The sequence below is a fragment of the Microtus ochrogaster genome, unplaced genomic scaffold (assembly GCF_000317375.1).
Source record: "Microtus ochrogaster isolate Prairie Vole_2 unplaced genomic scaffold, MicOch1.0 UNK69, whole genome shotgun sequence".
NCBI classification, from domain to species: Eukaryota; Metazoa; Chordata; class Mammalia; order Rodentia; family Cricetidae; genus Microtus; species Microtus ochrogaster.
In genome coordinates this window covers 1,962,263-1,974,120 of record NW_004949167.1, presented here as the reverse complement: position 1 = coordinate 1,974,120, position 11,858 = coordinate 1,962,263, and the positions used below count along the sequence as shown (strand labels likewise).

Below are 11,858 nucleotides of genomic sequence, written 5' to 3'. Positions count from 1 at the left end.
AATAAATAAATAAATATTGAGCCAGAGTCACAGGGGTTGCAGGGTCTGTGCAGGCAAAGCCTAGCTAAGAACTGTATTCACTCCCAGGATGTGGGAGGTAATGGACATAGTATCCAAGTAGACCAAGGCAACCTTGCTTTGCTGCTCTTTGGCCAGGAGGAGGCTGCGGGCCTCCAGAGACCACTCTGTTTATCTGCAACATGGGACAAAAGACGCCAACCCCAGTGCTACTGTGATGTTTGGCCAAGACAAACTGCAGCCACCTTCCTGATACAGAATTAGGGCTCAAAAAATGTCAATTCTCTTCCTTTATCCCAGCAAAGATAGTATTCAAGAGCTACAGTGAAAATAAATGAGTCTAAACATCCATCATGCATGGACCAGAGAAGCCTTTGGCCTGGGGGTAGGAAAGGAGAGCACAACTGATTCCAGACACACACACACATACACACAAACACACAACAAACTCTCACACAGACACACACACACAAACTCTCACACACACACACTCACTCAAACTCACACACACACACACACACACACAAACACACACATAAACACACAACAAACTCTCACACAGACACACACACACAAACTCTCACACACACACACTCACACAACAAACACACACAAACTCTCACACATACACACACACTCACACACACACATAAACTCTCACACACATACACACACTCAAACTCACACACACACACACACACACACACACACTAGGTTGTGGCTAGGAACCCTGAATGCCTTAGTACATGGAGGTTAGGAGCTGGTAGAGCTCCTATGTGGCTACCAGGGCCCCTGTACTTTATTCCAGAATGACTAAGGAAAGCCAGGGCAGGCACGGTGGAGGAGCAACTCATTGGAAAACAACTGAGGTGGGGAAAATGGGGCCACCATCTCATTTGTTTATCCAGATAGGAGCCCAGGGCCTCCCCACACTCTCCCCGGCATGCTCATGCATCTATGGAAATGAGAGTGTTGCTATGTAATACAAACACCTTGAACACACATTTTCTCCATCCCCCTGCACATTTTTCAAGGTCTTCTTACACAATGAGCCGTGTGTCAGCCGTGCAGGATTCCAAGATAGATGTAAAGTGTTCCCACCCTCAGAGAACCTGGGGAGCATGGACCATTACATTTATCCCATGGTGTGGACCCTCAGAGGAAGCATGCTCCTTGAAGACTGAAAGGAGTGAGGGCCCTTGGGGTCTGGCCTCAGTGGGCTGGAGGGTGACTGAGGATCAGCTAGGAGAAGGACCTTCCTTCCAGGCAGAGGCAACAGCTGGAGAAAAAGGGGGAAAGGGGTGGGGTTGAGAGTGGAGACTCAGAAATTCACAGACCTTGATTTGCAGAGCATCCAAAGCAGAGAGAGCCTTGAACAACACTTAGCCTTGGGTCGTGTTGGAAAGGGCCTCTGCCCCTTGCCAAAAGCTACGAGATTCATCCTAACACAGGTCAGGGTGCTTCTCAGATACGGTTGATTGCCTTTGTCTCAAAAAGGTGGACTCAGTTGGCAGAGTACTCAGTCAAGTAAAGAAAGAGGCAGGTGACAGGGAGACCTTTTAGAGGGCTGTCAGGCTAGGGGTCAAAAAAGAAGAGATCGGAGAGGGGGGTGTGGTGATGCCAAAGGTATTTCAGAGTAGAAATGAGGAATTGAAATGCCAAGTCAGGCCCAGTAGGAAGGTGGGAAGAGCAGGAAAGATAACAGTCTGGCCTATCTGCGCAGTCAAATGATCCTACTATCAGAGGTGAGCCAGGTTCTCCCCCACTGAGGTAAGAGCTTACCCTTAAAAGCATTAACTCAGAGCAGCCAGTAGGGGGCGCTATGGGCATTCCCTTCCTTTTTCGGCTTGCCATCAATATCAGAAAGTTCAGCCAGGGCATCATCACTCTGTTCCAAGGGCCTAAGGCAGCCCTTGTTACATTGTTTCAAAGTCTCTATATAAAGGCCTTAGTGTCTACAGACTGCTCTGGGATTCAACAAACTTGGAACTTCTCAGATCTTTTCTGTGCCCAGTAGGGGGCTGGAGAAGATCTGGAAGACTGGAAGGGATTTTGTAGAGTACCTTGGCCGGGATGCCAGGAGGAAGAGAAGGTTTAGCAAGCTCGTTGAGTTCACTTTTTTTTTTTTAATTTGCAAGGTCACACACAGTTGACCTCACTATGATCTTTGGGTTTCTCAGAACACAGGCTACCTTAGAAAATTTTTAAAGAACTCAGCTTGTCTTTGGCCATCATTCTGTCTGAGCTACTGGAACAGGAGTGGCATAAAGAGGAGGTGAGAGAGTGAGTGTGGATGGCAGTAAACACGGGAACAGGGCTCTGTGGACACTCAAACCCCCATTATCACTATCTTAATGTCTCCATACCCCAGTGAATCTGAGAATGCATTCCCCGGGGCTCCTAAAGGGTGAGATGAGGTGATGTGTGCAGGCTGTGGAGGGAGGCTGCCAAGGTGATACATGCGGGCTGTACAGAAATGCAGCCAAAGTGATGCATGCAGACTGTGCAGGGCTGCAGCCAAGGTGGTGCATGCAGACTGAGCAGGGCTGCAGCCAAGGTGATACATTCAGACTGAGCAGGGCTGCAGCCAAGGTGATACATGCAGACTTGAGCAGGAGTGCAGCCAAGGTGATACATGCAGACTGTGGAGGGATGCAACCAAGGAGTTGCATGCAGGCTGTGCAGGGATGCAGCCAAACCTCACAGTTACTAGTCTTTCTTTTTGATTCATTTATTTATTTATTTTGTGTTTATGAGTGCTCTATCTGCAAGTGTGCCTTTATGCCAAAAGAGGGCATCAGATCCCACTATAGGTGATTGTGAGCCACCATGTGGTTGCCGGGAATTGAACTCAGGACCTCTTGAAGAGCAGTCAGTGCTCTTAGCCACTGAGCCATCTCTCGAGCCCCATTACTATTATTTTTAGCAATATTTTTATCATCAAAGTTTTAGAGCCTTTCATTCTGCTGCTCCCTCTGGGCTTCTGATTAAGAAGAGTCTTCTCCACCCTCTGCCTCCCCTGCCTCTTACAGGCTTGGGCTCATGCTTCTGACTCCCATGACATCTCTGCATATTACAGCCAAGAGAAACTTCCGCGTTTAGCACAATGACCAGTTCATAGGTGGCTATCATAGGTAGAAACTGTGACACTAGGCGGCAGGGATAAGGACGAATGAAGCATGGAACAAGCAGGTGCATGGTGCTGGGCTACATTTCATTTCTGACCTCAGCCACACTCCAGTAAAGATGGCACTGTACAGGGCTGCAGAGATGGCTCAGTGACTAAGAGCATTTGCTCCTCTTCCAAAGGACCCAGGTTCAGTTCCAGCACCCACCAACATGGTCACTCACAGCTGTCTAACTCCAGTTCCAGGGAATCCAGTGTCCTCTTTTGGCTTCGTCAGGCACCAAGCACGCATGTGGTGCCAGATATATACCAGCAAAAGACCCATACACATAAAATAAAATGAAAGGGGGAAAAGATGGAATCATATTCTGGGGAGTGTGGCATCATGGCAGTGTCAAAAACTGTCAGTGGGGTCAAAGACAGACACTCATACCAAAGGGAGCAAAGATCCAGAAATCCCAATCATGAGTTGTGGCTGGGGTGGGAAGAACAGAGGAGGCTGCCTGGAATCATCCCAGTAGAACAAGCGGCCAACAGTTGAGACAAATCGCACTGGGAGACATCACCCAGACACAAAACCGACGGGACCCAGTGACAAAATGGTTGGGAGTGCCTAGGAGAGGAACCTGAGAGGACTGGGAACGGGTAGCCACAGCCCCTAGTCTTTGTCCCAGGTATGGCTCTTCCTTTATAGAACAAGGCAGAAGTGAGACCAAACAGTGCCAGCTAAGAGGGGTAGGATAAGGGCCTCCTGGCCTCCCAGGCCTGCGAGTGTGCCCTGGAGTTCTTTGTGGCTCTCAAAAGCCCCTCCCCTCTGTCTCCATGTCTACCACATTCCTCACCTGCTTCTCCAGCCCACAAATATTTATTGAGCACATATCACATGTAAAGCAATGTCCTAGGTCTTGGTGCCCAATAAAAAAATGTACTGAAGCCATCATATTATGATATAAAGCTGGCATGGGGATGATCCAGGGGAGACTGGCAGGGAGTTTAGTTACTAGACAGCATCTGGAAAGGAAGCAGGGGTGACCCATTGCCAGAACAAGGGTTGGTTAAACAAACATAAAGCATTAGATGGAGAAAGCCCGCCAACTCAGAAAAGCAGGCATGGAGCCTGGCCGGGAGAGCAAAGACTGGCAGCGAGCACTGGGCATCACGTCCAGTGGGAAGCTTTAAACCGAGGGATGACGAAGTGTAGTGGTACACTGAGATGCTAAAGGCCTGGATCTGTGCTTAGACTGAGTGTCGGGGGTAGCTTATGATTTGGGGTATCTCTAGAGGTCCCTGCTCCTCCAAGGGCCCCTTCCTCAAAGCATAGGAGAACTTGTCACAACTCAGAGAGGAGGCTTGTATACCTCCAGCTCTGTCCCAACCCTTGCCACTCCTGATGTAACCCCACCCAGAGGTGCCCCAGTGAGCCATCTCTGAAGCCCTGCACAATGCCAGACAGCGCCATCCTACATGGGACTTGGCCTGCAGACAGGCACAGCCAGTTAGAAAAGTAGAGACTTGGTCTGGGGAGATGGCTCAGTAGATGAAGCACTTGCTACACAAGTGAGCCAATCTAAGTTCAAATCCCCAGCACCCGTATACAAAGCTGGTGTGACTGCATGTGCCTGGAACCTCAGTGCTGTGGGGAGAAGAGACAGGAGGATCGCTGGGGTTTGCTGCCCAACTAACTCTAGGTCCAGTGAGAGACTGTCTCAGCAGGACACCTGATGTCCTTCTCTGGCTTACACACGCGCGCACACACACACACACACAGGCATGCACATACATATACAGCAGCATGTACACGTGCACACGCGTGCGCACACACACACACACACACACACACACACACACAGAAAAAAAAGAAACAGACTCTCGGACCTGCACCAGACCCAATGAACCAGCAGCTCCATTTAACAATGCAGGGGTGATTTATTTGCAGGCTTGTATGGGACTCTATGTGTGATCCAAGCTGATCATTGAAGCATGGGCTCTGAGATCAACATGGCCAGCTACTCTGTATCTATGGGTGTGGGGACTCCTCCCCAGTGATAGCCAAGGACCCTTGCTCTAAGTGGGAGGTGGAGAGCAGAGATTTGAGGTGCAGGAAAGGTAAAAAACGAAACTTACATACACACACACACACCATATCAACCATGTCATGTGTCTGTACCCTTGTCCTGTTGTTCAGTTCTCTGGAACATCCCTTACCCTCTTCCTTTCTCTTTTAAGCCTCGGCCCTAAGAGCCCAGCTGTCATTCAGACAAGATTAAGTGTCTTTCCTGTGTTCCATACTCTTCCACACCAGCAAGCCAGAACCACACAAATGTGTTCCTACCCTAACTAAACTGTAAAGTCAAGAGCAGCGACCAGATCTCACTTTCTGCTTCAGGAACAGCTGGCCTGTGGCCGGTAGTGTCCTAGTGAGGGTCGCTGTTGCTGGGATGAAACACCGTGACCAAAAAGCAAGTTGGAAAAGAAAGGGTTTATTTGGCTTATACTTCCACATCACTCACTGTTCATCACCAAAGGAAGTCAGGAGCTCAAACAGGGCAGGAATCTGGAGGCAGGAGCTGATGCACAGGCTGTGGGGGCTGCTTACTGGCTTGCTCTCCCTGGCTCGCTCAACCTGCTTTCTTAGTCACCTAGAGCCACCAGCTCAGAGATAGCACCATCCGCAATGGGCTGGGCCCTCCCATATCAATCACCAGTTAAGAAAATGACCTACAGCCAGATCTTATGGAAGCATCTTCTCAACTGAGGTTCCCCTTCCGATGACTCTTGCCGGTGTCAAGTTGACATAAAGCTAGCCAGCACAGGTACCCAGCACAGACTTATGAAATAGATGAATCCTGGTCAAACATAAATAAGTGAATCTCCAGTGGACACAGCAGGTGCTAACTATCTGCTTGCCATTCTGTGTTGCTCACCAGGAGCACGGGGCTGAAGGCAAGAGTCTTTTGTTGCACATAAGGACTTAATAAATGTCCTAGTCGGGCATTGGCGGCCCACGCCTTTCATCCCAGCATTCAGGAAGCAGAGGCAGGTGGATCACTATGAGTTTGAGGCTAACCGGGACTACAAAGAGAGTTCCAGGGCAGAGCCAAGACTGTGACAAAAAACAAAAAACAAAAACAAAAACATGTCTTGCGGGAGGGGGAAACAGATACCTTTAGTTCCAACAACAAAGCTGTGAGGAGAGGATAGCACAGTACTTAAGGGTGCTGTTGAGGTTAACACCCCGGCTCTGTTACTTGCTGTGTAGTTCAGGCCACTTACATAGCCTCTCCGGTGCCTCAGTTTATTTCTCTGTAAAATCATGGTTAGAGGGTTTGGGGGTGTAGTGCAGTGGTGGAGCACGTGCTTAGCTCTCCTAAGACCCTGAGTTCAATTTCCAGAACCATCACTGAGTGATGGTATAGAGTCCATAAGGGTTAGCGTGTTAAGCATATTAAAGCATATTCAGAGCACCCAGGGAAGCATTGTTGTGGGTAGGAAACATGCTAAGCCCCCAGAAATTGAGTTAGCTGGTACCTTGAAAGGCTGGGCAATGAGCAGGACAGGCACTCACTGCCATGCAGGATCCAAAGAATAACCTAGGTCCAGATTCCTGGTCCTCAAGCCCAGCAGGGCACACCCCACATCCACCACCTGGTCCTCAAGTCCAGGAGGGCACACCCTGCACCCACCAAGCCCTTGCCCATCACACTCACTGCCTTCCCTTCTTTTCCAAAGGAAAATGTCTCCCTGATCAAGGAGATTAATGAGCTCCGCAGGGAGCTGAAGTTGACCCGCTCCCAAATCTATGACCTTGAATCAGCCCTGAAACTGTCCAAGAAAACGCGACCACAAGAAGCCCCAGAGACAGGTAATGACACTGGGAGTTGGGCACTGAGACCAAGGCCCAATGGTGGACATGAGCAGGGCTCCCTTTGGCTTCTTTCGGTATCAGCTCCACTGATGGCATTTCGGAACCCCTCTGTGGCACACACCACCTCTCTAGAGGATTGTGAGGCCCCGCCTGCAGCCACGCTCTCACTCCCAGGGCCACAGGTGCCTGTCTGAAGTCCTCAGGGTTAGCTATAATTCAGAACTCAGAATCTTGCAGGTTTTGGAAAGAACATGCTGTATATTATGTAACATCCCCACAGGGTCTGGGGCAGTGCCCTGAAATCAAACACATTAGTATTCTGCAGCGACATGTGAATATTCAAGCCGAGCTTCATGAATTTAAAGCACTGTTCCATTTTTAAATCTTTTTTTTTTTCATTTTAGAATTGTGGGTAAGGGACCTGTCCAATTAAAAGGAAGACAAAAAGATGAGAAACTATTTAAAGACAGGGGAATTACGTAAGACATGTTCGATAGGTTCATGGCTGCAATGACACATTAAAGGGCCTCTGAGCATCTGGTGGCCAGGGTGAAAAGAGAAACCATATGCTAGTGCATCCTCATGCTTGGAGACTGAGACAGGAGCATTGCCATGAGCTCAAGGCCAGCCTGGGCTACAGTGTGAGATGCTGTCTCAAAAAGGGAGGGGGGTAATTTACATAATTCTCCCTGTATGGTAGAAAGAAGGGGTTTAGCTTGTTTGCTTTATCTCCTGGAAAAACAAACTTTTTCCTGGCGCTGGACTCCATGAGAAAGGTATCACACAGCTCTCTAAGAAAGGAATGTTGACTAAAAGCCTCCGGTCTCCACAGACATCCAGGAAATACAACTACATTCCCTAAGTCATCTTCGTACCTGATCATCAGTACAAACCAAGAATATAAGGCATCTCCATGAAGAGTGAGCCAGTGGAGCTGCGCCTGCGCACCACTGTGTTCTGACAGTTGCTCTTCGGAAATAAAGACCCGATGAGCTGAAGCACCCCAGAGCAAATGCCTTGGGATTTCGGATGCCACAGGCACTCTCTCTGCTCTTCTGCAATCTGTGTAGCAGCCCTGCGCTCCATGCCTATGTGAGGTCTATGATGAACTACACACATGACTGTGGTACCTTGTCCTCACAAAGATGAGATTGCCTAGCGACTCACAGTTCCTGGAACACATGTATCCCTGTCGTTAATCATTATGTTTTGTGTATATATACAATTGTATTGTATTATGGTCCCTTTAGGTAAGTATAACAGTTGGGCCCAGAGTAAATGCTCTGAGTGGTACCCAAAGTCACCATCTTCAGTCCTCATCATGGACATGAGAACACAGCATACGTCCTAAAGCGTGCGCTGCAGATTTCTGAGAGCTGAGATCACTTCCTTTGGGGGCATAAAGCACAGATCTGCCTGTGAACAACTGCAAAACTTAAAATGTTACAAGCCTCGTCTGGTGTGGTGATGCACACCTTTAATTCCAGCACTGAGAAGGCAGAGGCAATTAATAGTTAATCTCTGTGAGTTCAAGGATGAGTTCCAGGACAGCCAGGGGACTACATAGTAAGACCCTGTCTCAAAAAAAAAAAAAAGGAAGGAAGAAAAGAAAGATAGAAAGAAAGGAAAGAAGGAAGGAAGGAAGGAAGGAAGGAAGGAAAGAAAGAAAGAAAGAAAGAAAGAAAGAAAGAAAGAAAGAAAGAAAGAAAAAAGAAGACCACAAACTTCACAAACGTTACTGTGTCTAATGGCACACATTTGTAATCCCAGAACTTGAAGGGGCAGAAGCACAAGGGTTAACTCCAATAAGAGGTGAGTGCAAGCAGGAAGACAGGAGGATCCCTGGGGATTGCTGGCTACCACCCTAGCTAAAGAACAACCATCCCCAGGTCTGGTGAGTGCTTTCTCAGGAGACTAGGTGGAGATCCATTAGAGGAAGACGTGGGGCGTCCTTCCTGTGACTTTATCATGCATACCCGTATGTACACCACAGAAAGAAAGAGGCTGGGGGATGGGGGTGGGAGAAAGGGTTAAAGAGGAGAGCAGGGGAGGGAAGTGGGGAGAAAATACTACAGATTCACAAAGCATTCTGAAAATTCCTTAGTTGGAACATCTCGACACCCCCTCCCTTCTTCCCCTACCCTTCACTCACAGGCAGCTCTTTCTATTGTTAATGTGGAGATTTCCAGACATTTAAAACATTGAGGACAAAATCTAGTGAATTTACACGAATACATTTCCCAACACCAGGAAGCATCAATCCCTGCCACTCTCGCGTCTTCAATATCTGTCCTTTGTGTACCCCGACCCAACACTCACACCGTGAACTGTTGGAAAGCAAACCAATCCTATTCTTCATCTGCTACAGCTTTATTCAAGGAACATTCACTTGTGACAACTGGTGACAAGTAATACCAGTTGTTGACCTCAATCGTGCAAAGCCTAAGGCTGACCTTGGATTTTGAAATGTGCTCCCGCCCCCTTCCCAAGACAAGCCAGTGCAAAGTACTCATTCTTCAAGTTGCTTAGGGAGCTACCCTCTTGGCAGGTGTTTAAGAGCCCTTTGAACAAGAGAGCTCCTCATTCCCTAGCCACTAATTTAGTTTTAACCACATTTATCGTATTTTCAAATTTGCAAGACAATTAACTAACAGACCTGACAGATACACCTGCCTGTTTTTCAATTACTAAAACCACTGTCACTAGAACATACAACTAAAGGTGGCTATTAAAAGCCAACGAAGGTGGCCTACATGTGTTCTGAGAACAGAGAGCACAAAAAGAAAGCTGGGAAGCGGGCGGGTAAGTGTCCCTGACTTTTTAGGCTCAGGGAACTAAGCTGAAAATGAAGACCGCAGGGGAAAAAAAAAAAAAACTAACATATGCTAAAGTCTCAAGACGGCAAACTATAGGATAAAACCAGCGCAGGCTATGAAAAGTCAGGCTATTAAAGTGGACCCACAAGATGGTCAAAGGACTGACCTGAGTTGGGTCTTCAGAACCAGAATGGTGGAAACAGAGAATTGACCCCAACCTCTATTGTGTGTGGTAGCATGCATGGAAAACACACACACACACACACACACGCACACACACACACACACACACGAGCAGAGGAAGCACTGAGTAAGTGAAGTCCCGAGTGAGTATGTGTTATTGACATGGGTATGTCATGGACCATGTCAAGGGCTGATGTCCATGTAGACAGCAGCCCAAAGCCTCAGGTCCATGAGAAATGGCAACAGTGTGTGAAGAAAAAATCCATCCACTGTAGTTTTCCTCTCTCTAGCCCCACCCGAATATTTGCGATCTGGACTGCTTCCTACAGAGACTACCTCCTTGTTGAGCTGTAGCTAATAATTCACCTCTCTGTTCAACTGTACAATAAACACGCTGAGCTTCCGGGGTGGCTGTGGCTTGCTTCTCCATCAGACAGCCCAGCCACGCCCCATTCTTTCTCTGTCTGTGTTTTCTTCAGTCTTTGCCACCCCAGATCAAGTCACTGGAGCTGGGCAGCACTCAACATACAGACACATGTGCGCACACACGAAGAAATAAGTAGACGAGTAAAATATAACAAAAAAACCAATGCCTTATATGTTTAAGGAAATAAAAAAAAGAATTTATATATTTTTTTGTTTTATTTTATTATTGGTTTTTCGAGACAGGGTTTCTCTGACAGACAGCCCTGCCTGTCTAGGAACTTGTTCTATAGTTCAGGCTGGCCTTGAACTCAGAGATCCTGCCTCCCAAGTGCTGGGATTAAAGGTATGCGCCACCATCGCCCAGCTTTGATTTTTTTTTTAATAAAACAAGAAAGGGTCTTCTAAAATTTTACAGGCAAATTATATTTAAAACCACAAATATCTAGTATTTGTTATTTGAGAACTATAATTATTATAATTAGAAACTCAATGAACAAATGAACAATTCAAGTCATACGATAGACACACCCATCTGAAGGGAGAATATGTGAGCTAAAAGAATGAAGATGGTGGCCGGGTTTCAGCCCAGAGGGACGAGATACACTGAAGCCAGGATGAAATGGAGTAAGTCGGCAGCTGTCTAAGTGGAGTTCTCAGAAGATGGGTGTTACCACAAGGAGTAACCGAGTTTTTCAGAGTCAATGAAAGATGGGGCCATCAGCTCAGGAATTCTAACGGTTCCCGAAAGGATGATTAGCAGCAAACCCACGTCAAAGCCACAGAACACCCAAGACAAGTGCCGCTGGGAGAAGAGCAAGGGCTGGGACACAGGAATAACAGTACCAGGCGACATGTGACTTCTCGGCGGCAGCAGTGAGAGCCAGCAATGGTGACACCATCCTTTCAGAGTGTGGAAGCATGGCGGCGGTGCTCTAGTTATGTATCACCAGGGAAACGAAGGCAGAAGGTAGACCTCCGGCACCAGTGATGATCCTAACACAGGGACCACAGTAGCTGAACTGTGGATCCAGACAGAGACTCTGAACTAAAATACTGGGCAGAAGCTCTGAAGCCAGAGGGTCTGGAACCGAACCGTCCTATGTCTCTCATTATTTCACAGGAGAACCACGTTGTGTGTCAGGCAAGCGTGCACCATAGAGCTCATGTAGACAGCAGGGCAAGAGGACAACTCGGTTATCAGTTCTCACCCTTTGTGTGAGACAGGACGACTTGTCTTACACACACACACACACACACACACACACACACACACACACACACACTGTGTGTGTGCCAGGCTAGCTCACCCTGAGCTCTCAGGGACTCTTCCGTCTCTAGTCTCATCTCCTTGTACTTCTGAGTTTACACACACACACACACCACACACACACACACACCACACACACACCACACACACACACAC

General features: G+C 47.8%; 1 protein-coding gene across 1 annotated transcript in view; it reads left to right on the top strand.

The window, feature by feature from the left end:
* Positions 1-11,858, top strand: part of Cfap57 (cilia and flagella associated protein 57) — a 66,462-nt gene that overhangs the window by 51,599 nt on the left and 3,005 nt on the right. The window contains exon 22 of the mRNA XM_026777512.1: positions 6,875-7,007. Within this exon, the coding sequence (XP_026633313.1) occupies positions 6,875-7,007 (133 nt within the window). The remainder of the gene's footprint in view (positions 1-6,874; positions 7,008-11,858) is intronic.